The following is a 25256-nucleotide window of genomic DNA, read 5'->3' as shown; positions in this document are numbered from 1 at the left end:
TTGTGGATTCATCAAAATATTAGAACTCTACTGTAAGTTTCTCAGTTTCTCCTACTTAAACTGAATATTCTTAGTTCACTTCACCATCTCTTGGATTCTGCCTTTACTTTCCTAGAGGTGATAGGAATCCCAGAATGCATTGAAAAGTATGTGCAAACACAGTAATTATATAAAAAAAATTCAAGTTAGAATTCTGATAGACAACTAAGCTGATTTAAAAAACATAGACAACTAAGCTGATTTAAAAAAATAATAAATGTTTATTTTTATTTTTTTCAGGGAGAGAGACAGAGACAGAGACAGACAGAGTGTGAACAGGGGAGGGGCAGAGAGAGAGAGAGGCACAGAATCCAAAGCAGGCTCCAGGCTCTGAGCTGTCAGCACAGAGCCCAATGCAGGGCTCAAACTCATGAGCCATGAGATCATAACCTTAGCCGAAGTTGGAGGATGAACGTACTGAGCCAACCAGGCGCCCCATGCTGATTTGAAAGATGTGTTTCCTTCCCCTCAAACACTGATATCAAGGACACACCCAGGTACTAAATATTGCCAAAAAGCCCACAAGAGAGTAAAAGTCTGTATAGCCAGAGACTGGTGTTTTTATCACATGGGAATGGGATATCCAATAGCCATCTGAGAAAGGGAGCTAATTGAGCCAAGATCATAAACCATTAGGTCTCCAGAGGCAGTTTCGTGTGTACGAGATGGTGAAGGTTCATCTGTGAGTGTGTGAGTGAGAGATGAAATCCCTGCAAGAAAACTGAAGCCAAATTCCATTGTGCATGGTTTTAAAGATTCATAATGTCCTTATGGTACCTCAAGCTAAGATGTTAACGACAACAAAAATAAATCCTAGCGCTGTTAAACCAAACTCATTGGAAATTCCAGCCAAGCCAAAGTTAAGCCATTCTTTAGGGATGTACCAATAACCCATAGAAGATTCCCATGGGGGGGAAACAAAAACAAAAACAGAAACAAAAACAAAAAACAAAAACAAAAACCTTTCACCAAGGCTAAAACTTATATTAGTAAATTATGAACCACATGAGAAAATACTGTATATATGAAAACAAACTTTGTTATAAATAGAAACAGAAATTGACAGAAACACAACTATCATGGAAGATGTTGTGTTTTGGAGATTAATTAGACAATAATTTATAGAAACATTCACATGATCATATTCTAGCTACCCATCTCCCTTTCAAAAATAAGTAAAAGGCTGTACTTTATTTTTTTTTAATTTTTTAAAAAAAATTTTTAACCTTTATATATTTTTGAGACAGAGAGAGACAGAGCATGAATGGGGGAGGGTCAGAGAGAGAAAGAGACACAGAATCTGAAGCAGGCTCCAGGCTCTGAGCCATCAGCCCAGAGCCCGATGCGGGGCTCGAACTCACAGAACGCAAGATTGTGACGTGAGTTGAAGTCGGACGCTTAACCGACTGAGCCACCCAGGCGCCCCAAGGCTGTACTTTAGAAGATTATTGAAAAATGCTTTTGATTATAAATGTGTATATGAATATTGCATAGCCATTGTCATCATAGTTTGAAAGAATTTAATTCAATGTTAAATGAAATGGTCAGAATGAAAAGCATAGATGGAAAATATCAATTTATTTTCTAAGATATAATATATTAAAATATTTCTAGCTTTAGAATGTTAGGTGATTTCATTGATATCTTCATGCATCTTTTGTATTTCCCAAAATGTCTACAATATGGAAAAAATATTCAAATGATAATACAGCATAGGAGAGCCCTATAACTTTGAGAATTGCACAAACTTTGATATTTATGGAGTTAAGAATAAGTTTAGAAAATGGGCAGGAGATGAGACTGTAAAGATAATTAAGAATCTCAAGAAAAATTGAGTGAAGTTTTAATAAACTTCTTTGAGATTTCTGTGAGAAATCTCTAAGAATTCTAAGCTTAGAAATACTGATCAGGTATGTACTTTCAAAAACTTCTCAGGCTGTACAGTGTAGATTTTTTAAGGTAAAATAAACCAGAAAACCAGGCTACAGTAGTAATAATAGTTAAATTTTATTGGGTGCCTACTATGTGCCAGAGACCATGTGTTGATGACTTTATATAGTCTAGCTCATATCATCTTTGAAACAGCTCTCTCAGGTGAGAAACTTCATCATCACCCATCTACATGTAACGAAACAGAGGCTAAAGAACTTGCTGAACATCACTTAGTTCCTAAGTGGTGGAATCAGTCTCCCATCTCAGATACTCTAAAACCAGTTCTTGGGCTCTCCCTCACTATGCTATAGGTGATGCCTTTCAAAGAGAAATGTGGCAGAGAGAAAGCAACAGAACAGAAAGAGACAATGGATGGGTCCAAGATATTAATTAACATCTCTGCTTGAGAGATTGGATTTTGAGTAGGAGCTTAAGGAGGGAAGGGAGTTAAGAACAATCCAGGAAAGACAGGTAATTGAAAGTTATATACATGATTTAAAAGTTACTTATATTCCCTAGAGAAAACAGGAAATTAATTTTTTTAATTTGCAATGAATTTTTGTGTCTTCTCATTATTTGAATGTTGAAATGCAATGAAGCAGAAATAGTTTAGTTCTGATGCATAATGAGAGTAGCATAGAGTGCAGATCATGTATGCCACACACTTTGTGATTTTTTTAATGTTTATTTTTTTTATTTTGAGAGAGAGAGAGAAAGAGAGAGAGAGAGAGAGAGAGAGAGAGAGAGAGAATGTGTGCACAAGTGCAAGGGTGCATGATCAGGGGAGGGGCAGAGAGAGAGCGACAGGGAGAGAGAGAATACCAAGCAGGCTCTGTGCTCTGAGGGAGAGCCCCACTCTGGGGTAGATCCCAGGAACCATGAAATCATGACCTGAGCTGAAATCAAGAGTTGGATGCTTAACCAACTGAGCCATCCAGGTGCCCCACTTTGTGATATTGAACAAATATTTCTTTTACTGCCCTGATGGAACCCACATTTCTTTACCTGCATATGGGGAGAAAGAGCTACATTGCCTACCGCAGGGATTTGCTGTTATCTATTCTCATTTCGTCTAGAGCTTTTTAGATTTGTAATAATAGGGGTACATGTTGAGAATTTCATTCTAATAGTAAAAAAGAAAGATGTACAATAAGGTAACTGTTCAAATTTATAAATTTTCCGCATTCATAATTAGCTTTAACGTCAAACTGTACCTTCCAGCAAAAGCCCATCTATTTTCACTATCTTTCACTTGTGCGATTATACATTCTTAAGATATTTGGTCCTTATTATTGCTAATGATTTTGGTATTTATAGTTTAAATTTTTGATATAGCATTTCCCATATGAAATGCACGAAGTTAATCTGTGCCAACAAATATTTTCATATTTATAAGGCTTTTCTGTAAACAAAACAAAACAAACACTATATTACTATCATGAACTCATTGGGAAATGACATTTTCTGAAGACCTATCCTATTTAGAAAACTAGTAAGCACTAAAATTTACTTCTTGGTGTTCTTAGTACCAAGGGACATACAATATTTGGCTTATCTCAGAAGTCATATTTTCCAAAAGCTTAGGCTTCACTAATAATTATCAAAACTGTTTCAAGTTTTGAAGGACTGACTCCATTATGAAGGTTACCTTGCTATTACTATTGTTCAAACTGGTCCTTTAAAATTTTTTCAAATCTTATGTTCCCTGTTATAGTATTACAACAGTGAGAAAAAAAAATGGTAATAGGCATTGTTGCAACCTAAATGCATTTCAGTTGTGTGGAAAATAATTAACAGTTGAGCTCTGGTAAAAATGACATAGAATCGATTTAACACTATGAATATATGCCTATAAAATAGTCACTATCCGGTCAATAACAATTGGAATTTTTTTGTGCTTTAGAGAATTAAAGGCATCCAATAATTGCAGGAGTTCAGTTTGGCTGCTCAGAGCATGTTCTCCAAGTTAATCTCCTTGGTCAAAGCCGTGGGGTCTAAGATCCCCTCATCCGCTTTGCCTTTTCCAAGGCTGTTCCAGTAAGGATCTACGTGATACCTCTCCATTCTACACCTTTTTTGGTCTTTAGTGTTTTATTTCTATTACCCATGGGAAGTCTTACCATCCTCACAGGTAATAATGATTGTGTCCTTATTCTGGGTGTTAAATTCCTTCTAAGTGTGTTTATGCTGTTCCACAACATAATCTTTGTATCCTTTCATCTGGTAGTGCAACATCAGCCAGCTTCTGATTTCTATTTGCTACAGCAACCAGTCCAGCTGACTGGTGTCCCTGGCCATGCACGCTTGGTTGCACAAGACTGTTCTTGATGAATGTCTAGTCACTCTCAAGCTGCTGAACCCACTCTGAAAAGTTTTAGAGTGGGTCCAGGTGATGTAAGTGTGCTTGTGTGAAAGGAGAGGAGGTACAGAAATGGTCTGTTCCAGGACCATCTTCCCCATCCCCTCCACAGCAAAGAGTACTCCTATTCAATGTCCCAAGGATTTGTATAGCATAGTCAGTTCGAACGAATTTAGCCTTTAGGGCTTTAATAATTTTGAGCCATGTATCTCTTACTCAATTCTATCTCAGTGCTTAACTTGTAGTACCAATTTACTGACAGTGTGGTGACCTACCAAGTTATCTGTGATATTTCCCCCAATTTTGTATTTTGTATATTCTCTTCTTTATTACACGGTGTTTTTACCTTGCGGATGCCCTCAAAATATTTTAAAATCGAGCTTACTATCATCAAACAGAAACTCAAATGAGTTCAAGGCTGGAGAAACCCACATTAAGCATGAAAGTCTGCAGCTGGGACTGAGCAAACTCACCGGCACAAAAACGCATGCGCCCTTCCTTTTATTTACACCCTTTCTTTCTCTTAGGATCTGAACCAGGTGAGAAGCCGGTAAGTGGGGCGTGGGCAGATAGCCCCGCACGCTGAGCGCAGTAAGGAAAACGCGCCACACTTGAGGAGCCGTGGGTACAGTTCCTTTTCTTCTCCGGTCGCGAGTGCTGGGGGCGTCCGCCGCAGGTGCCTCCCGAGCTCCCTGCCCCGGGCGCAGCCGCCGCTGCCGTCCGCTCCCCACCCTCTCGGCGCCGCCGCAGTGCGCGGAGCAGGGCTGGTGCTCTCCGCCCGTGGCCCGGTGGGGCGCGCTCGGGGCCAGCGCCGCTCGCTCCGCATCCCTCTCCTCCAGGCTCCTGGAGCACTCCCATCGCCGTCTGCAGTCCCAGGCCCCGCCATGGGGAATGTGCCATCAGCGGTGAAGCACTGCCTCAGCTACCAGCAGCTTCTCCGGGAGCATCTCTGGATCGGGGATTCAGTGGCTGGGGCACTTGACCCTGCGCAGGTACTACCTCGCGGCCCAGGGTGTCCCCACCCTTTTGCACACTGCCAGCTGATCTCTGTCCCTGTTATGTAGCCACCGCACCCTAGGGCCCTTCCAGCAGCGGTTCCGTTTTGTTAGGCCTCACCTCTTAAAAGATTCCCCATCATCTCTGTGCTGTGAACATGTAGACCCGCCTCTATAGCTCAGATCCAGCAAGATCTCTACCTGTGGCCTTCTCCCGGTCCCCCAAAAGAAACTGTTTCTTTTCTGTTTTTCCCCTTGGAGGGGACCCATTATATAATCTTATCTGCAGGCATTCCTCCAGGGACAGTGCCTTTGTTTTCACTTCCTTTCCTGTACTGTGGAACAAAGAGGACACATTTGTCAAAATTGTGGCAGAAAAAGGAATGAAGCCAACATACAAGGCTAGGATAAAATGGTAGAATGAAATTATCTGTCGTACCAGTAATTATCCCTAATGTCGTACCAGTAATTATCCCCCAATTTATGCTTGAACACACTTGAATAAGCTTGAAAAAAACATTGTAAATAACAGCAATTTCAAACCAAAATTTATTTCTGTGTGATTCCTGAATACCTATTTTGAGACAACAGGCAACTTAATAGTATCCACATGTTTGCAGCCTAATGCACTCTCAAATGGCAGGTAAAAAAGAAATAGATATTTGCTTTTCCTTTAAAAGAGGTCAAAATGTAAAATTTTGCAAGTAGTGACATTGATCATTGTTTATATGAATGTTAAACCATGGACAAAGGAAGGAACAGTATAATGGTTTAGCTCTTTTTTGTTTTGCTGAATGCAAAATGTTTATTCCTGGTTCATCTTGTAAACAGAATAATAACTTGGGTTAATTATTTTAGTAGGTAAACATTTTACTATGTGGCTTTAAATCAACTACTCTAATACTGGGTATCCCTTCTCCTGTAGTTTTACATTTAGTGTATTCTCCATTTAGTGTATCCTTATGTGAAACTGAGATCTTGTTTCTACAAATCAGAATTCAGCATTTGTGGATTCATTCAAAATCAATCAGAAGACACATTGCTTCTGATTACTTAAAAGATGGCCACAGTCATCTGGTTCAAAGCCTGTTGCTGAGAATTCACAAAAGAGAAAGGTATTCTTCTTGTCTGTTTACATGTCTATTTAATTTTTCTGCATTCTAATTTGATTTTTATCTATTGTAACTGTTAACTTTCATATTCAGTCTGTTATATAATAAGGAATCCTTAATTTGTATTCCCTAACTCTGAGAATTTACATCACTTTTGTTGCTGTGTTAACATTGTATTTCTCTCCCTTACGTTCTAATTTTGTGGGGGCAATGATGGAGGCTAGGCTGCTACCTGCGCATGTCTACTTTGCCCTGTTAATATGTGGAAACAGGTAATTGAAAATGACTAGCAGTATGAGAAACAGCTATATGCTCTCTAAATATTGCCCTTTTATCCCCTGACTGCTTTGCCTGGGAAACTCCTATTCATTTTTCAAACACAGCTTAAATGTCGCTTCCTTTGACCAACTCTTTGCCCTGTCTACAGTTGAAGCCCCATTTCTGTGCTCTCATGGCACTTCATGTATAATTATGTTTTAGTCCCAATCTTGTTGAATTGTAATTTTTAAATCTTATTTGAACTCACAGCACCATTGACACCTGGTACCTGACACCTGACACTTCACTCATTGCAATTGATCTCCTCCCTTGGCATCTGTTTAAACAACACCTGTAACTGCTTTAAGGCCTACCTCTGTGGTTCCTAAATCTGGAACCAGCCTGACTTAGTGGCCTCTACCAGTCTGGGAAATGATCAGTTCCTCATGACTTCTTACCACACTCAGAGTTTCATTTACTATTTATATTGTGTGTGTGTGTGTGTGTGTGTGTGTGTGTGTGTGTGTATATATATATATATATAGTGTATTTATTTATCCAGATTTATTTTCCCATCTCCCTCTTAGACTCCAGTCCTCACGTTCAACTGCTCATTTGACATCATCATTTTCAAATTGGAAAAACAATTCAGACTCAGCATTTCCAAAACTAGATTTGTGTTCTCCCTCCCTAATCTCCAGAACTTCTCCAGTATTTCCTAAGAACCCCATCACAGTTCATTCCTTTCTATAAACCACAAACCAAGAGCTCTTTATTTTCATTTCCTACATCCAAAGTATCACTAACTCCTGCAATTTTACATCTTGACTTTCTCTCAAATCCATCTATATTTTTCCAACTTTACTGCTGCTACCAATTTTAAAATGGCATTATCTCTCGTGGACTATTAAAGAGTGAGGTTTCTTCAATCCACTGTTTGTATGGCTAGTTGGGAGACGTTCTCTACTTCAAATAGAATCCTGCCGCTCCCCCATTTTACAGCCTTCTATGAATGTCCATTACTATTAGGAATGAATACCACAACTTTTAAAGTGTCTCTGAAGCTTCAAATGGTATTTTCTTTGCATCTCTTTGCAACACCATCTAGAGGTATTCTTTTGTTCTTGCCACAGTGGCCTTCTTTGAATTCTTAATGTTTCTTCTGGAACCAGGATCTTTGATCGTTCTCTCTTCTGCTGGGAAGATTCTTTTCAGCGAATTAACTTCTCTTCACCCTTCAGATCTTCACTCAAATATTGTGTTCCCATGAAATCTTGCCAAGACTCTTAAGATAGGCAACCCTTGCTATCCTATATTGCTTAGTGCACAATTCATCATATATAGTATGAATTATATATTTATTTCTGTGATTATTTGATGTTTAGTTCCCTACCAGATTCAAAGCATCATAAAAGTAAGGGAAACATATACCATTCTCAGCAAGTAACAGAATGGTTAGTTTTTAATGGCCAGTAAATACTTCTTGAATGAACAAATGAATGGATGTTTTTCATATGCTTATGCGGACCATGAAATACTTGTTAGCACTTGCCAGGTCAATGATGGATACATCACAGTTCAATGATAAATATTAGTTAAATGAATGCTAATGTTAGGAGAATGAATACTTGGTGACAATACAGTTGGGTCTTAGTGATAGAAGACGTATATTACTCTGTTGGGGTCTTACCTCTTCATCTCATAGAGGCTACTCAGGTTTGATGGGGAGGAGACTTGAAAATGGATTCTGGGGTTTGCACAGAGACAGCAGAATGCTTAATCATTTGTTCACCATAAAATCTGGCAGACAGAATGATGAGCAGGGCCCCTGTGATTTGAAACAATTTGATAACAGTTGGGACACATAGAATGTTGTGTTTTGAAAGAATCCTGCGCTAGGCAATAGAAGATTGGAAACCTAGATCTTTTTCTGCTACCAAGTCATTCTGTGATTTTGTGTAGGCGATATCCTGGCTAGATCTTAAAATTTCCATTTACACATGAGTGGTAATAATGTATCCCTGATAAATTATTAGGATTAAAAATAAATATTGAGGGTGTGTATGTGTAAGTATACATACATCGGAAGTTTCACAATTTATTATCAAATACAAAATGGGTCATTGTAAATGAAAGGCTTACTGTACCACAGCTCCACTAATTAAATTCTTTGAGTTTCTAATATTTTGCTAATGGCGCTGGTTTTACAGAAGACTTTCAATAGACGAGGCTGTTAAAATAGATCATTCTATGGTTCAAGGTATCTCTTAAGGCCTGTTTGATTTCCTATGTGTGTCTCTTAAAATGGGTATGAAGAAACTGGCTTAATTGGTATGTTTCAAGGTTTTGATTCAGTGTGATCAAATCAAATGTAACCTGGGAAAACAATTCCTTTTTGGTTTCCAAGTGCTACATAAGCAGTATCTAAATTTCTTCTTATATTATTTTTTTATTTTTATTTTTTGAAAGTTTGTTTATTTTGAGAGAGAGAGAGTTAGAGAGTCAGGCGTGGTGGGGCAGAGAGAGAGGGAGGGAAAGAGAATCCCAAGAAGCTCTGCAATGTCAGTGCAGAGCCCGATGCAGGGCTCGAACTCCCAAAGGGTGAGATCGTGACCTGCGCTGAAGTCAGACCCTTAACACTGAGCCACCCAGGTGCCTCAGTTTCTTCATATGTTAATAACCCATGTGACAATAAAATTCTGAACAATCTAAATTCTAATTCAAATGATTTTAAATGTATTAGATGCATAAAAGCAAAACTGTAGATTATGTGACATTAACTTTATAGTTAATGTACATCATATCCTGATTCCTTTAAGTTACATTGGCTCTCTGCAAAAATTGTGATTCAAAGAAAGGATTTGGTGTTCAAATTTCTCTAGAATTTTAAACTGAATATATTTCTGCTTAAATTTAAGCGGAGGATAATGTGACTGCATGCTTTTTAGTTTGCATCTATGCAGTTGTTAGCACATTTACTAAATATCTTAGGACTAGGGAGGAATTTTCAGAAGAGAAAAAAATACCATTTCACTTTTTTTTCTTTTATTTGTCTCAAGTGTTATTTCCCTCTTTTTCTCCCTTCCATTTTGACTCCTTCCCCCTTTTTCTCCTCTTAAAGCTTCTTTTGAAATGACCTATTATTATTAATTTTCCCCCTGCAATAGCTTGTTAATTATATACTGTTTTTACTATACTTTTAGCTGCTATCTATAAGATATCAACACACATCCTGGGATTATTAATTTTTTTATGTTTATTTTTGAGAGAGAGGGAGAGACAGAGCGTGAGCAGGGGAGGGGCAGAGAGAGAGAGGGGGAGACACAGAGTCCGAAGCAGGCTCCAGGCTCTGAGCTTTCAGCACAGAGCCCAATGTGGGGCTTGAACCCACAAACGGTGAAATCATGACCTGAGCTGAGGTCGTATGCTCAGCCGACTGAGCCACCCAGGTGCCCCAATACAGTATTATTAACTATAGTTGCAATGCTTACATTAGATTCACAGAACTTACTTATAGCTGGATATTTGTATAGAGTAACAACTTAAAGTTCAAAAAGAAAAAAAGGAATAAAAAGATGATTGGATGCTTCAGGAAAAAATCATACTTTATGGAAAAATAGACTATTCCAATGGTTTTCACTATAAATAAAAATTATGAAAGATTTTATTTTTGAGACAGAGACAGAGCATGAACAGGGGAGGGTCAGAGAGAGAGGGAGACACAGAATCCGAAGCAGGCTCCAGGTTCTGAGCTGTCAGCACAGAGACCGACACGGGGCTCGAACTCACGGACCGTGAGATCATGACCTGAGCTGAAGTCGGCCACTTAACCGACTGAGCCACCCAGGCGCCCCTGAAAGATTTTAAAAGAAAATTAGGCTCAACTTCAGTATCTGGCTTTAGAAAAACAATACACTACTTATGTGTGACATAGTTCAGTGAAATTTTTGAATAAATCGATGAATGATTATATGGATAATCCCTTTATAATATTTTGTCTCTATTGATATGTTCATCTCAAATCTTTGATTTTATGGGCATGAGGTTTGTAAACATATTTTTGTCATGAACCTTTTCTTTTTAATCCTTTGCATTGCATTATTTCTGTTTCATTCTTTTTGTCAATTCTTAAGCCTTTCTGGAAATCCACGTATTTTATTAGTTCATTTGAAAAGTATTTTGTAGGTTTGTTGATCCTCTTGTCTACATGTATATGTTGGTATCTTTGTGCATATGCATTATGCGCCAAAAACTAATTTCTATTTCTTGAAAAAAAAAAAAGTACTTCTGTGTTTTTGAATTAACATTTACATTTCCCTTATTTGAATGGTTAGCTCATGTAATGTTAGTCTTTTTCAAAACATGTGAAGTGTCTTAAGGCACTCTCATTTCTCTATCATTTTGCTTTAAATGTCTCTTATAAGCTGCTTACCTGATAGTCTGTACCTTTCAGTAAGTGACTTTCTGTGACTGTTGATGTGTTTTTCCTGTCTGCCACGTCTGCCAGCCTCACCACTTTATAGTTTTTATCTCTGAGGCTGTTTATACTTTTTAGTATTATTACTTGATATTTAAATCAGTATGATTGTTTGGAACAAAATATGTACTTCACAGAGTGAACTCGTTGCATCTTTAGCAAAAGTCTGTTTCATTATTACACCATGGCTCCTTGCATAGCACGTTACCAGGTATATGGCCATTCTCAAGACTGTTTTTGTTAACATAAGATCTCTGACAGGTAGGTGAAAGTAGAGTCCAAAGACTTGTATTACTGATGAAGCCAAAGACTTTACTCATGGGCACAACAAAATTAGAAAGTTGAAAATACACATATTTGTGATCAGAAGCTTATAAAGTAAACAGTCACAAGCAGTGATGAGCCCTTTGTATGGCCATGCGATTTAATGGCTCAGATGAAGTTAACTCAGTAAATTTCAGTGGAAGTCGAATAGTGGATGGCAGGTTCACCAGGACCTTGAACACGCTGCAGAACAATCTCGAAATGTGGGGATAAGGGAACCTGGCTTTGGTAGATAAGGGATACAAGTCCTCAAACAGAGATGAAGGACCGTATAGCCCAATCACATGGATCTCAAAAGAGCAGGAGTTTTTATAGGAATAAAAAAGTGCAACAATTTTCAGGAAGTAATAGAAACCAAAGATGCCATCCATACTTTTGGTCACGAGCAAGGTGTAGGAAACTAAGCAGTCTCTATGTGAGAGGGTTCTAGGTCTGATGCTTTCCACACTAGTGATCAAGGCTTCATTTGAGACCATAAGATGATGGGAATGTTCAGTTCAGAGGTTATGCATATAGTGGAGTTTGTTATTACAGAGCTGTTTCCAGATGGAAAACTTATGAGGCTTGAGTCTTCACATAACGAGAAAGGCAGAGAACTATGTGGGGTTCTATAGAAGAAGTAGATGGTTGTTGGGAATAATTTTTTGGGGAATGACCCAAGAAACAGTATTGTAAAATAAAGTGGGTCATCATGTGTTTGATTCTCAACAGTCTTTTGATGGATGTGGTTCTCTTTGGGTATCTTGGCATCTGTCAGGACTGGATTTATTGCATTTTGAGAGAGTCCTCATCTCTCGAGCATGGAGACTGCACATCTTGGAGTCCCCTTTAGTTTGAATTGACTTACATGTGGTTTTGAAAAAAAACAAAAACAAAAACCTTTTTGTCAAGGTTGTTCACATGTTGATTCCTGAAGGGAAATGCCTGGCTGGTGAATGAATGCTGAGATCAAGAACAGAAACCCTGATGGTTGTGGCTTGGTCTCTGTACCGTTGGGAAGGATGCTCCTATGGATACTTCATTCCATACATCCCACATCCAAGATGCAGCTTTTATATATATTTCTCATATTTTCTTTAATTAAGATACAATATTTTGTATGAGTTCTGTATTCAGAACGCTTTTTAATTTATATAGCTACTACTGTGGAGTATTCAATATGTACTAGGTACTAACTGCTTTGCGTACAATAACTCCTTTAATCCTTTCAACAATCCATTTTATGAACTGAATAATAAGGATGCAGAAGGGTAAAATAAGTTGTTCGTGGTCCACAACTAGTGAATAGCAGAGCTGGGAATTGAATTCAGGCAGCTGTGGTTGCAGAGCCCCTGATTTTTCCTCCTATATCAGTGTTTCCTAAACTTTTCTGGTGATAGGAGTCACCTGAGGTGTTTATCAAATGTCCCAGAAATTCTGATTCCGTAGCTCTGAGGTGGAGCCACACCATCACTGTTTTTACATTCTTTTGTTGTTATTGTTGATGTTGGTTTATTTTTGCAAATACTGTGCTGGGTGAGGCTGCCACCGCTGTATCGCTGCATCTGCTTTCAGAGGGTCTGCTGTCATATCATGTTTTCTCTGGTCTATCTTTCCAGAGCTCCTGGCTCCTGTCCATGAAAGACTCCTATGAGTTTCAACTTCCCTTCTGCCCTCTTTGAGGTTGAGACTAGAGTTCTGCCTGGAATAGAATTGCATTGGATACAAAAGGAAAAACAACTTGGTTTCCAATAAATTTCCTGTTCCCTTCAATCTCCAATACTTTCTGTCCTTGGATTTCTGTTGGCTCCTGTATTTCTTGCTTTCTCTTATTCCAGCTGGCTTTCACATCCTTCCCTCCCCCCACTCTGTGTTCTTGTTTTTTTCATTAGCTGTGAGCTCCTCCAAGTCTTCTGGCTTTCTTTATGCTTATTCACTCTGTGCTGTAACTTTCCCTGACCCTTTCTTCTCTCCTTGACTATCCCTTTCCAAGTTTAGCTTTTATTTTTGTTTCTTTTTAGTTTTCCTAATCAACTAAGGGGCTAGACTGTGCAGCACTGTAACTTTATGGGTCACTTTCATGTAGCAGATCATATTAAAGGAGATAAAGCAAAGTCATATATTTGGGGAATATTGTTTTTAACAGTAATTCTGATTTGAAAGTGATCGTCCAGCCTGCTTAAAGCCCTAAAAATAAAAGCAACATGCAGAATTCTGGTTTCCTCCCGCAGGTCTCTCTATTGTTAGTCTAAGTGGGAGATGCAGATTGGCTTCTGCACAGGTGAGCAGACTTTATTCTCTGGAAGTATTTTGTTGGGTCAAGGCTACATTTAAAAGTTAAGGACATAGAAATGCCTTCAGCACGATGTGCACTCTTTATCTGTCTATGTCTCTGCCTTGGGCGTCCAGATTATCTTACTGTGCTGATGGATATAAATATGTATTTTAAATTCTTGATGGACAATTACATGGGGATGCTTTAATGAGATCACCTAGGACATTTCTGAACATTGGCGTATTTTGAACAATATAGAACCTAATGGTAATTAGCAGTAAGAAGGAGTTGTCTTTAAATTACCAGAAATTTGCTATCTTCCCCTTTGGATGATATTTTCTGAGTAATCAGAATTCATTCCTGAGTGAACACTCAGGTGTTGTTGCATTTATTCCACATCTGCCCATGTTGACGGGGACATTTTTGTATTTTCTTCAGAAAATAATACTGGCTGGCATATCCTGTTCCCAAAACATTCATTCTAAAATCAGACTTTATATAAAGAGACTTTTGTGTGAAGATAACTTAGAACATTATTCAAGTTTATAGATGTTTATATTTTTAAACCTTTTTCATATAGTTTATAGGAAAGCCTAGTAATAATGTAATGGAAAGCCCACTAGCAGAAAGGCTCTCTGAAAAATATAAAGTATAAACAAAACTATTGTTTCTACACAGTGATGAAGGGACCAGAGCTGTGAGTTCTGAACATGATTTTGATGAGAGAAGCCGGTATTTCCTTCCCTGATTCAGAGAGAGGAAGGGCTGTGCTCTGGCTCTCTGATGCTGGCAGGGTGGTTAGGACCATGGTGGGCAGGAAGGGGAAGTAGAACCACTAGAGCTTCTGTCCCAAGGGCACTATTCAGGCCACATTTTCATTTTTCATTGCTATCTTCTTCTGAAAGCTCATTTCTTCATCCTGCTTTTTATTTGAATCACTCTTTTTCCTGCATTCCTTTCTTACAACTCAGTTAAAAACACAAGCCTGTAAATATGTTCTAATGCAGCACAGGGGGAGTCAGTGATGATGATAATAGTCTTTGTGTTGGAGGTAGATGGAAGGTCAAATGGGATTCGGATAGATGGAAGAACTTCCTGGTCAGAATAAGATGGTTGAAAATATACTGGCAGAATTAATATCATTAATTCATGGAGAGTTATTCATTAAGGTATGAATAGTGATGTGTGTGAATGTATACATATCAACCTGTATCTGTACCATCTAATCTATTGTCTCTTATAGGAAAAAAATAATTGACAGGCCCCTAATCTTGAAAATCTACTTATTAATTTTTTTTTCATGTTTGATTTGAAAATGGATGCTCACCTTTGCAAGTGGTGACTCTTTTGAGTGTTTGGCTTGTGTCTCTTGCCTCTCTTTCTGCCAGACCCAATTTCTGTATAGTACTTAGTGGACTTATGTTTGTTTTCCTCATTCAAGTAGAGTTCCCTACCAAATATGTTTGAAATGATTAAAATATCTAGGCATTAAACATGTAATATTTTTTAGTGCTAGAGTGAGATCTTCTCAAGAGATGAAGCTATGTTTCATTTACCTTTCTGTTATTCAGGAGATCTAAATACTCAGATCCTTTAAAAATATCTATAGACCAAAATAGTTTCTATATGTTAAATACAGCAAATATCCATAATACAAACTTCAGCTGCTTTCAGCCAAATTAACTGACCTTCTGATGGGCAACAGTATGTGTTTAATTATATAAAAGATGTTATTTTTGTAGACTATAATTAGTAGTTCTAGTTCTGTATTTTCCATATTGGACTATAATGTGTATTTTTAAATCCAGGTGCTAAATTTGGAAGTTTTGAAAAACCTGTGTTTTCTCTCCTATCACTGTGAAGGTCAGAGAAAGTAGAATCTAGCTTTTCATTTACTTTCCATAACTGTTTTTACTGAGTTAATTCACACGGTGTACAATATGAATCTTCTCAGGATTCCATTTTATGGGAAAAGGAGTAGAAACATTGAGGGGTATAATGATACCCTTAGGGTGAAGCAGCTTCTCTATTGCAGTGTCTAAGCCATGGTCTCTGGTTTTGGATTCAGTGTTTGGGCTGAATATCCCACTGATAGTAAGCGCATCAAATGTCACCTTAGGCTCGTTAACTTTCCAAGTCACGCTTCCTTGGATTTGTGAAGTACGGAAATGCAGATGGCAGGAAACTTCGACTACATAAAAACGCCTTTAATATAAGTTTCACTCTATGAAATCAGCATTTCATAAAGTCTTTTTGGTGAACTTTATTAACAAGCGAAGGGGTCTAGGAAGCTTGGCAAAAAAGGAGGCAGGAAACCCCAAAGAGAACATGTCTGTCAGACGTCTTTCCTTCTGGGGCTTCCTTCCAAATGTTTTTGGATCTTGAAGGAAGTGGAGTGGCTCTCTGCCACCACTTTCATACATCTGTAACCCACTGAGTGCACAGAGTCTGGCATTCACTTTTTAAATTCTTTCCTCAATCTGTATTTATTTCACTGTGAAATAGAAGCTGATCACATAGGTTAATGTTGAAGTCAAAATATGAATCTTATTTTACTTAGACACAATTTCTACTTTCTGAGAATTTTGATTTAAGGACTGAGAATTCTCAGATTTTTAAAACTGCCTATGGCACAGTTCAAACCTTACATTTTATAGAAAGCTGTGGACCTGGTCAAACATAAAAGCTTAGGGCAATTTGGAGTTCTGTTTGCCTAGGTTTTAGGACTGTGTTTAAAAGAAATTTGCAAGACCTGTGGAGAAACAGATGTAGTTATTCAGACTTTCACTCATGAATGTCTGCTATCACTTAGTCCCCGTTCCCTTATGACAAGATTTTAATATTTAATATAATTCTGCTAAATGTATGCTCTAGAAAATATTGAAAGAAAAACTTGAGCTAAAGGAAATGGAACATAAGCCTGTGTAAATATTCATCTCTAGAGAGCTAGATCTCTTAAGTATCTATTTGCTTTTTGAAGAATATATACAGATAGTGACCTTTTGGGGAGAAAAGAATAGTGATAACTTGTTAAATAGAATGCCAATCATTTCCCGTAATCAAAAAGTATGATTTAGGGTCAATAGTATTTGAGCATACCTGCTCTAGATTTGCAACTAACTTATTGAATGGAACAAATGGAAGAACACATGAGCTATAAAGTGCTACATTAACTGTTAATAGAGTATTATTGACAAGAGTTTGGGAATTTACACAACAATAATAATAGCAACCATTCCTACCACATATAGAACTTATGCCAATGACTTTGCTAAAGGCTTTACTTAACTTCTGAACTCATATTTGCACGAAGAAGATCCTGTTTTGCTTACTTTTAATGTGAGGAAAGGGAGGCTCATAGAGTTAATAAAAATCTCTGCGGGTCACATAACTCGTAGCAGTACTGGACTTGAACCTGTAACGGGTTCCAAAGCCAGAGTTTCTTATGCTACGTCATGCCAGCGTATTAAGACCAGTAGGAACTTGAGTTACAAGAAAATTATTTTGTACTCATTTACTGTAACTTCTTTTTGTTTAACAGACTAGGTAATGTTCTAGATTAATCAATCACTTTAAGGAAGGAAACTGCACTTGGTTACAAATGACTTAGGATGATATAGCTTACCCTGCCTTATTCATTTTGAGACCCAATTTTGAAAATCTGAGGTAGATGAATGTGAATGAATCACTGTTATTTTAGGGAGAAGTTATTCAGACTCTTTAAAATGATGCCACTGTTCTTTGTTAAACTTTGACAACCCTCTTTCACTCTGTACCTCACGTCAGCCTTTCTTTTACCTCTGTACTCGGGTAAATGGTGTTATAGGATATTTCTGAGAAATAGATCCTTTCTTAGTTTCTTAATAAATGGCTTAAACTTGGGACAGGTACAGTTGACTTAAAGTCATACCAAAAAGGTCAGACTTATACAAAAGGCATTGTATACATACCAAATATTATATATGCAGACCTCACACACCTATTGAAAATTTCTGAGTAAGTTCTGTTGGGAAAAAAAAAATCTATTTCCTTCAATCATTGGCGTCTTTATTCTTTGGTCTAAGTGGTCATCTAAACCACAGTGTGTAGAGTAAAACCACACTATAATACAATAAGTGAAATTAAAAAAAAAAAAAAAACTCAATCCCCTAATATGTGCTAAAGTGCTATTGTGAGGTTAATAAAAACTTTATTTTTTAAAAATTTTTTTTTCAACGTTTTTATTTATTTCTGGGACAGAGAGAGACAGAGCATGAACGGGGGAGGGGCAGAGAGAGAGGGAGACACAGAATCGGAAACAGGTTCCAGGCTCCGAGCCATCAGCCCAGAGCCCGACGCGGGGCTCGAACTCCCGGACCGTGAGATCGTGACCTGGCTGAAGTCGGACGCTTAACCGACTGCGCCACCCAGGCGCCCCAATAAAAACATTATTAATAAGACCTGGGTTGTTGGAAGCATAGGAAACAATTTTCTATTGGACACAAACAAATACAAATGTAAAGATAATGAAACAAATTGTATATAACTGATCACAGAATAAAAAAGATAATGGAGTGATAAAAAAAAATAATGACAACACAGTTCTAGCTCTACAATGTGTCCCTAAGAGAACTTCAGGATACTTCCATTTGAGAAATGAGGAGCTCAGGAACCAGTCATGTTGTGACTGGACATTTGAGTTGAATTTACACCGTTAAAGATTGCACTTGTTTCAAGTGGTTTATCTGTCCTCAATTTCTGCTCAGCAATTCTAAAACCCATGCTGAAGTGCAGAACGTGGGGTGGCCTGTGTCTGTATTTCCTCATTTCTTCTTGCCACTGGGCGGACTTGGCTCCTTGGGAACATTGAGCTGTGATGCTGCGCCATCCACTTCTGAGGAAGCCATAAGCCCTATGAGTTTTGATGCCACTTGTTCTTTTACTAAAAAAGAAAAGCGAGCGAAGACCAGGAGCTTCTTTTTCAACTGTTGGAAAAGGAAAATAAAAATGATTGTTGTCATACATTTTGTAGGAAGTCCTGGTTAGCTAGTTTTGATGAAGCCACAGGTAAACCTTGGTATCAGATGAATTAATTACTCAAGCTACATGTAATAACTTTTTTCTGTTTTCTGATTCATAATGTAGTTGGAGACCAAATCTGTTAAACCAACATGGATAGTAGAAAGTGAATGCCAAGAACTTTTTTAGAGAGTCTGGAATGATTAAAATGCTCTGGGACATGCTAGAATACAGATATGTCATTAATTCCCAGGAAGGAAACACCGTGTGCAAAATTAAATTTGTGCCTAATCTTTAATGAACTACACAATTCTCATATACTATAAAAACTACAAAAGCTGGAAATCAGAAAAACTGATCCTATTCTTAGATAGTTTTGATATTTGTATTTCAGTTGTGGCAGGGTATAATTAAATTTGGTCTATGGGGTGTGTGTTTTATTTTTCACATTTTGGCTTTAACATCCCCATCAACACATAAAATACTTTATTAGAACCCTAGTTTATAATTTGTTCATTGTAATTAGATAAACATTTGAATGTTTTCCAAGTATCAATACACTTTAGTTGCTCTAATTTTCATGAAGACAAACATAGCTCATGAGCTTGTTCCTGTGAATAGGTTTTCAATCACGGGCTTGTATATCTACTCACTGAAAATCATCCCATCCATGTCCAAACGTGTTTGCGAGTGTATGAATGTACGTCCCCATGTATGTAAGTTTAAGGCTATGGATGTATGTAAGTTCATATTTATTAATATTGGGTAAATTGTGGTATATCAAAACTTTGATTTTTTTTTTTTTTTTTTTTGGAATTAGAACACTCTAACTAGGGAGGATGGAACTGATGAGCTGGGCAAAGAGAATTAAGGACCTGGAGCAATTAAGAATATTGTATTTGAGATTGATATAGGAAGAACTGGGAGAAGCCACTTAAAAAGTGGGCATCTGGGAGAAGGAGTCAAATAGGATAGAATCTCCTATAGTATCTGCTTGTTTACCCTGCCTACCTTGTAGTTGATTTCTTGGCTTATTCTACTGATATGTTTGAGTATCCTTGAGATTTCAGGATATTATTTGAAACTTTGAAATGACTACCATAAGTTATTGCATCTGTTGTATCACTTTGGACAGTAGGACATACTCTTGCTACATCAAACCTGTGTAAATCAGGCCATTGATGTTCCAACTGTTTCCCTCCACAAGGACTAAAAAGATGCCCTAGAGGGCAGATGGCCTGGTGGTGGGGGGCAGCAAATCCTGAGGTCTTTCCTGAACAACTTTCTCCCATTCTCTCAAGCTGTTCAGCATAAAAATGACTGTGTGTGTGTGTGTGTGTGTTTCTTTTAGTGTGTTCTAATATACATAGATGCTATCATCATTAGTATTTTTAAATATCACTGAAAATTTTAAAGACAGGTAGAAAAATGTTTAAATATCTTGCACACTTTATAAAGAGAATTTATAGAATTGTTTGAGATTCTGGTGTTATGGTTTAAAATTTCATATATTACTCTGTCATATGCTGAAAAGACCGATTTGTAATGGTCCAGATGAGGGAAGATAAAGCATTTCCACTTAGACATTAAATAATGGTATTTGAAAGAAAGGGGTTAAGAAAGTGCTATTCAAACTATGGGATTAGAATGGATATTACTATAAGGATTGTGATTTTAATTTTTATCATTTTTACATTGGTAGAGGGATTTTATGGATTTTGTAGTTGATGGTGATGGGCTCTTAAGCATAATCATACAGATTTTCTTTTAAGTTGTCTTAAACTAGACCCATGGCTCTCAACTTGTGGTCCTTGGATCAATAGCATCACCATTATCTGTGAACTGGTTAGAAAGGCAAATTCATGGACCCAACCTGACCTAATGAATCATGATCTCTGGAGATGGTCCCAAGAAACTGTCTTTAATAAGCTCCACAGGGGATTCACATGCACGTTAAAATTTGAGAAATACTGATCTAAAGGAATTGCCCATAACTAAAGGCCATTATGATCTATACAGGAAACAGCTGGAATGAGGAGGCTTGAAGTTTGTCTCAGTCTTCTAGGGACCTTATTTCTAAAAAAGAATCTACATTAACTAAGATTGTAAAAGAAGAAAGATCAAAGTCTTAAAAATTGTTTTCTAAGAATACAGTTTAATTATATGCAAGTTTATTAATATGAGAGTTGTGATGAATAACTTTAACAAAAATTGAACGCTATCAGTTTAGAATAAGCAGTTTGCTGGGGTATTTGCTTCCTGAATAAATTGAATAAATAATGCTGCTAAAGTGAACTATTTACGTACAGAATAAAATTAAATTTTATTGAGCAACCTGATAAATTTTGTTAGAGATTAGGTTTTTAAATAGAAGCTTAGTTTGCTTAGCTAGGGGGCATAAAGACTAATTAGTCATTGCATGTAACCTGTTTGTTAATTGTTCCTCTGAGGGGAAATTGAAAATCACCCACCATGGTTTATTTTTTAATGGAAAGTGAAAAAAAGAGAACATTGATTTATTGCCTAAAATGGCTGATAAAGTTTGCATCCAACTTTAGCAGAACTGTGCATTTTTTTTTTCTTTGTTTTGATGTTTCAGACTGCAGATGTTAGCTGTTTTTGTGAGGAAATAATGGTGTTAGCTATGAGTTTTCTTGGAAAGAAAGAGCTTAAAAGCTTTAGAGTCCTGGAATCACAGTCTGCACAGCCAGATGAACATGGATGGAATGTTAGGTGAAGCCTTTGGGGAGTCATTCCACAGCAGCATCTGGAAGGAAACAATAAGTGACTGGAGGGTTTACTTTTCAGGCAAATGATTAAGAAGTGATTAAATGAAGGTGTTAGGATGTGAGGGAGGGAAGGAAGCACTGAAGGTGTATATATAATATGGAACGGAGGGATTATGGAGAAGTCTTAACAGAATGAACTGTAGATCACAGCTGAAATTATAAAAAGCTGGAATTGGAATTTGGACAGAATAGCTTATAGGTATCACATGAAACAGAACATGAAATTCACATAATACAGAACATACTGGAACATAACTTTTTTTTTGAAATAGCAAGGGACAGTGATGATGTCTAGCTATTCAGAGCCACTGGAAATCATTTCTTAGAGTTGGAAAGACATACTGCATTACACCTTTATAGTCTTACTCTGATTATATTGGCCCTACTTTAAAGTCCTAAGAAAGCTCTGGGATTTGTAAATAGAAATCCAAGTCTTTGATCAAGTGAGTGGTTTTGCTTTAGCAGTTTGATACTACCTTGTTCATAATACAGAATGACAGTCTTACTTTACATTGCTTTCTATAGATTTTTTTTTACTCTTCTTGTAAATGAGCATATCTTCCTGTTCATTTCTCTTCCTTACTATTTTCTACTCCAAACTGTGGATGAATGAATGAATTGTTGAACAAAGGGAAAAGAATATATAAAGCTATGTTTAGATGTGCAGGGGTTGGAAAAATCCCCCTGCCCTGGTTCTTTTGGCGGGTCTAGTAGTTAAATGAAAAAAAAAAATGTACAAAAGGGAAACCAACAAAAGCATGAGAAGCTCAAGGATAGCCAAGCAATTGAGGCTTAAGCACCATTCTTAACCAAGGAGAAGGGAAGTAGGGATCTGGGTCTTCAGAGGAAAAGGACAGTTCATAGGAAGATGGGAAGGGCAAAAGTTAAGTAAACAAGTTTGTCATGCCACACAGAGACAGTGGGACACAGAGAGGAATTTGAATATATAGCCTCTGTGGAGCTCCCCCTAGCTTACCACACCTAGCCTATAATTTTTATAGTTATCTTTTCTGATAGCTCTCTTCCTGGATCAGGCTCTGAATCTAAATTTTTAGAGGCAGTTAATAGGGAGGTGAAAAGCCCTTTCTCAGTCTTTTGGGCCTTGATTGTCTTAAGCTCAAAATAATCTACATGCCACACTGGCACATTTTGGGAAGACTCATTCTGAACCCCTTCAGTCTCATGTGTAAAACTGCACCAAGAAGGTTCACTGTCCAGAAGTTGAGTTATAGATTGCTCCATCTCACTTGAGCAGTCTCTTAGTCCTGAGAATAGATGAGTTCATTTAAGCACTTGTGTTTCCTTTCAGGAGGTGGTGATACAGGTGGACTCCCAAAGTTAATTTTATGGTGTAATCGGGTATTTAATAAGAGACATTTTTATGGAAACAAAAGAAGAAAATGGTTAATAATGGGACAGACTATGATTCCAGTTTCTGAGTTCTGAAGCCAGGTAGTTGAGAAAATTTCTAGATGACTAGTTTGAAGCATCATCAGATGCCATGAGGGCTGGCAGAGGCAATCTGATGGATATGCCTGGTTTGTAGTTTGAATGTCTTTGGTGATCTAAGTGGTCACTGAGCAACCTGCATGAAAACTGTCCATATGTAAACTGTTGTGATTTCTCTGAAGTTCGTATCAAATTGTCCAACTCTAGCTTGCATGGTTTAGGGAAAAGGGAAATTTTAGTTCTCAGTGATTCCAAGTCAAAAGATAGGAGAAACTTGAAATGTAAATTTGGAGAGTTGTAGCCAAATAATGGAAAAAGTGGAAGAATTCAGAATCTAATCCAATTTATAGGTAGAAAACCAAATCTCAGAGACAATTACCAGCACCAGAATTTGATATCCACAAAGGTGTATTTTGCTCAAACATAGTTTTTGTCTCTACAATCATTCCATTTTTATTAATTTACTTAAGTACATAGGAAGACTAATTTGTTCACAGGTTAAGTCTGGTTTTAATAAATTTGGCATGATTACTTATGCAATTGGAGCAAGAATGGTGATTGATCATATAGGCTCTTTTAAATATGCTTTGCTCAAACTTTTAAAAGTTTATTTTCAGAGAGAGAGAGAGAGAGAGAGAGAGTGTGTGTGTGTGTGGGGGGGGAGGGTTAGAGACAGAGAATTCCAAGCACTAACAGTGCAGAACCTGATGTGGGGCTTGAACCCAGGGACTGTGAGATCATGACCTGAGCTGAAATCAAGAGTTGAATGCTCACCCAACTAAGCCGCCCAGGCACCCCTGGAACTTTTTATAAAAAATCTCAGATTGAACTTTTAAAAGCCTCTCAAGGCAAGGAAATCAAGGCAGTGACTTGCCATTGTCTTCACCAGCAATACCTGTAGATTCAGGTTAATTATTCTCTTCTCAGGTTTTCCAAATATATTGAGGTTTCTATACCTGCCAGCAAGTGACTGTATTCACCTGGCAAGACTGCTAGGAACCTTGTAAGCAAGGTGCCAAACTGATTTTTCTAAGAGGTTTTGTTAGCTCTATAACATAACCTTAGTTCCTTAAAGCTATCTGGTCCTATCTGAGTCTGTACACATCATTCTCCAAATAGGATATTTCATTCAAAGCCTTGGTAATATAACTGATGTTTCCAATTGTGTCCTGTTGTTACAAAGACAACAGATTCTTATAGAACTTGGGCAAGTAAGTATTCTGCCATGAAACTAAGAAAACTCCCTGAGGGTTTCCAAATTCTTGAGGGTTCAGGTAGGGAGAAAAAGATAAACATTTCATTAATCTTTGCTTATAAGGATATATTCTGCTTAAAGTGCTCTCAGTCATAGCTTAGGAGGACAATTTTTCCGAGATCTGGAAAACTCATGAGTAAGGAACCAGTAATTTAAACAGAGTCAAAATTAAAGTCCTCTTCATCAGTTTATCAGTCCTATGTAATCAATTCTTGTTGATTTTGATCTTTTGTTAGCAATGTTACAAAGCCATCAGTTTTTTTCCCCCATTGAAGTTCTATAATTGGTTACTTCAGTGGCATAATCTGCAAGTTATCAGAAAATGTATTCTAAGTTTACCTTTCAGAGGCACAGTGAAACCATGCAAGTTCTTCCCAGAAGGACTCTTATTCCCTTAAGGCCAGAATTTTTACAATACTTACACAGAATCCTTTCCATGAATTTCTTTGAAGTGGAAACACTTTTGCAGAAACACTTTTACAAAAACATCAAAGTAAAACAATAACTGTGAGTGACAAAGGCTTAAAAGTGGCAATGTTAAAGGTCAGATGAAAATTCATTATAATGTAGCTGACAAGGAATTTGGTTATTTCTGTGACACACACAGTATTGTAATTGTAATCAGAATTACAAGTGATAACATTATTAGGACATACCAGATTTCTAGGAATGTTATACAATTTCTGGAACATTTATCATATATATCTACAAAGACAATGTAAATAATGCTTAGTATTCTTTTTTGACAATGGTTCCTAGCTTGATTAGTTTAGCATCTCTTTTTTTTTTAAAAAGACCAAATCTTTTGATATGTTCTAGCGACCCTCTAAAAAAATCCCAAAGTTGGTTCAAGGTCAAAGATTTCATTTAGAATGCGATCTGGGGGAAATTTGTCAAAAATATCAGTTTTTAAAACATGGGTGCCTGAGTGGCTCAGTCAGTTAAGTAACCAACTTCAGCTCAAATACAGAAGGGGTGCCTGGGTGGATCAGTTGGTTAAGCTTCTGACTGTGGC

At 37.4% G+C, this 25256-nt stretch overlaps 1 protein-coding gene across 2 annotated transcripts in view; it reads left to right on the top strand.

The window, feature by feature from the left end:
* Nucleotides 1-4366: 4366 nt before the first annotated feature.
* The window catches only part of HMGCLL1 (3-hydroxymethyl-3-methylglutaryl-CoA lyase like 1), a 192212-nt gene continuing 171322 nt past the window's right edge, over nt 4367-25256 (top strand). Inside the window, exon 1 of one of the 2 annotated variants that reach the window (XM_043591675.1) lies at nt 4367-5322. In XM_043591675.1, the coding sequence (XP_043447610.1) occupies nt 5215-5322 (108 nt within the window). In that variant the 5' untranslated portion in view covers nt 4367-5214. The remainder of the gene's footprint in view (nt 5323-25256) is intronic. The other variant, XM_043591676.1, reaches the window with a different exon arrangement.

Source organism: Prionailurus bengalensis, chromosome B2 (genome assembly GCF_016509475.1).
Source record: "Prionailurus bengalensis isolate Pbe53 chromosome B2, Fcat_Pben_1.1_paternal_pri, whole genome shotgun sequence".
Lineage (NCBI taxonomy): Eukaryota > Metazoa > Chordata > Mammalia > Carnivora > Felidae > Prionailurus > Prionailurus bengalensis.
This window is presented reverse-complemented; position numbering and strand designations above follow the sequence as displayed.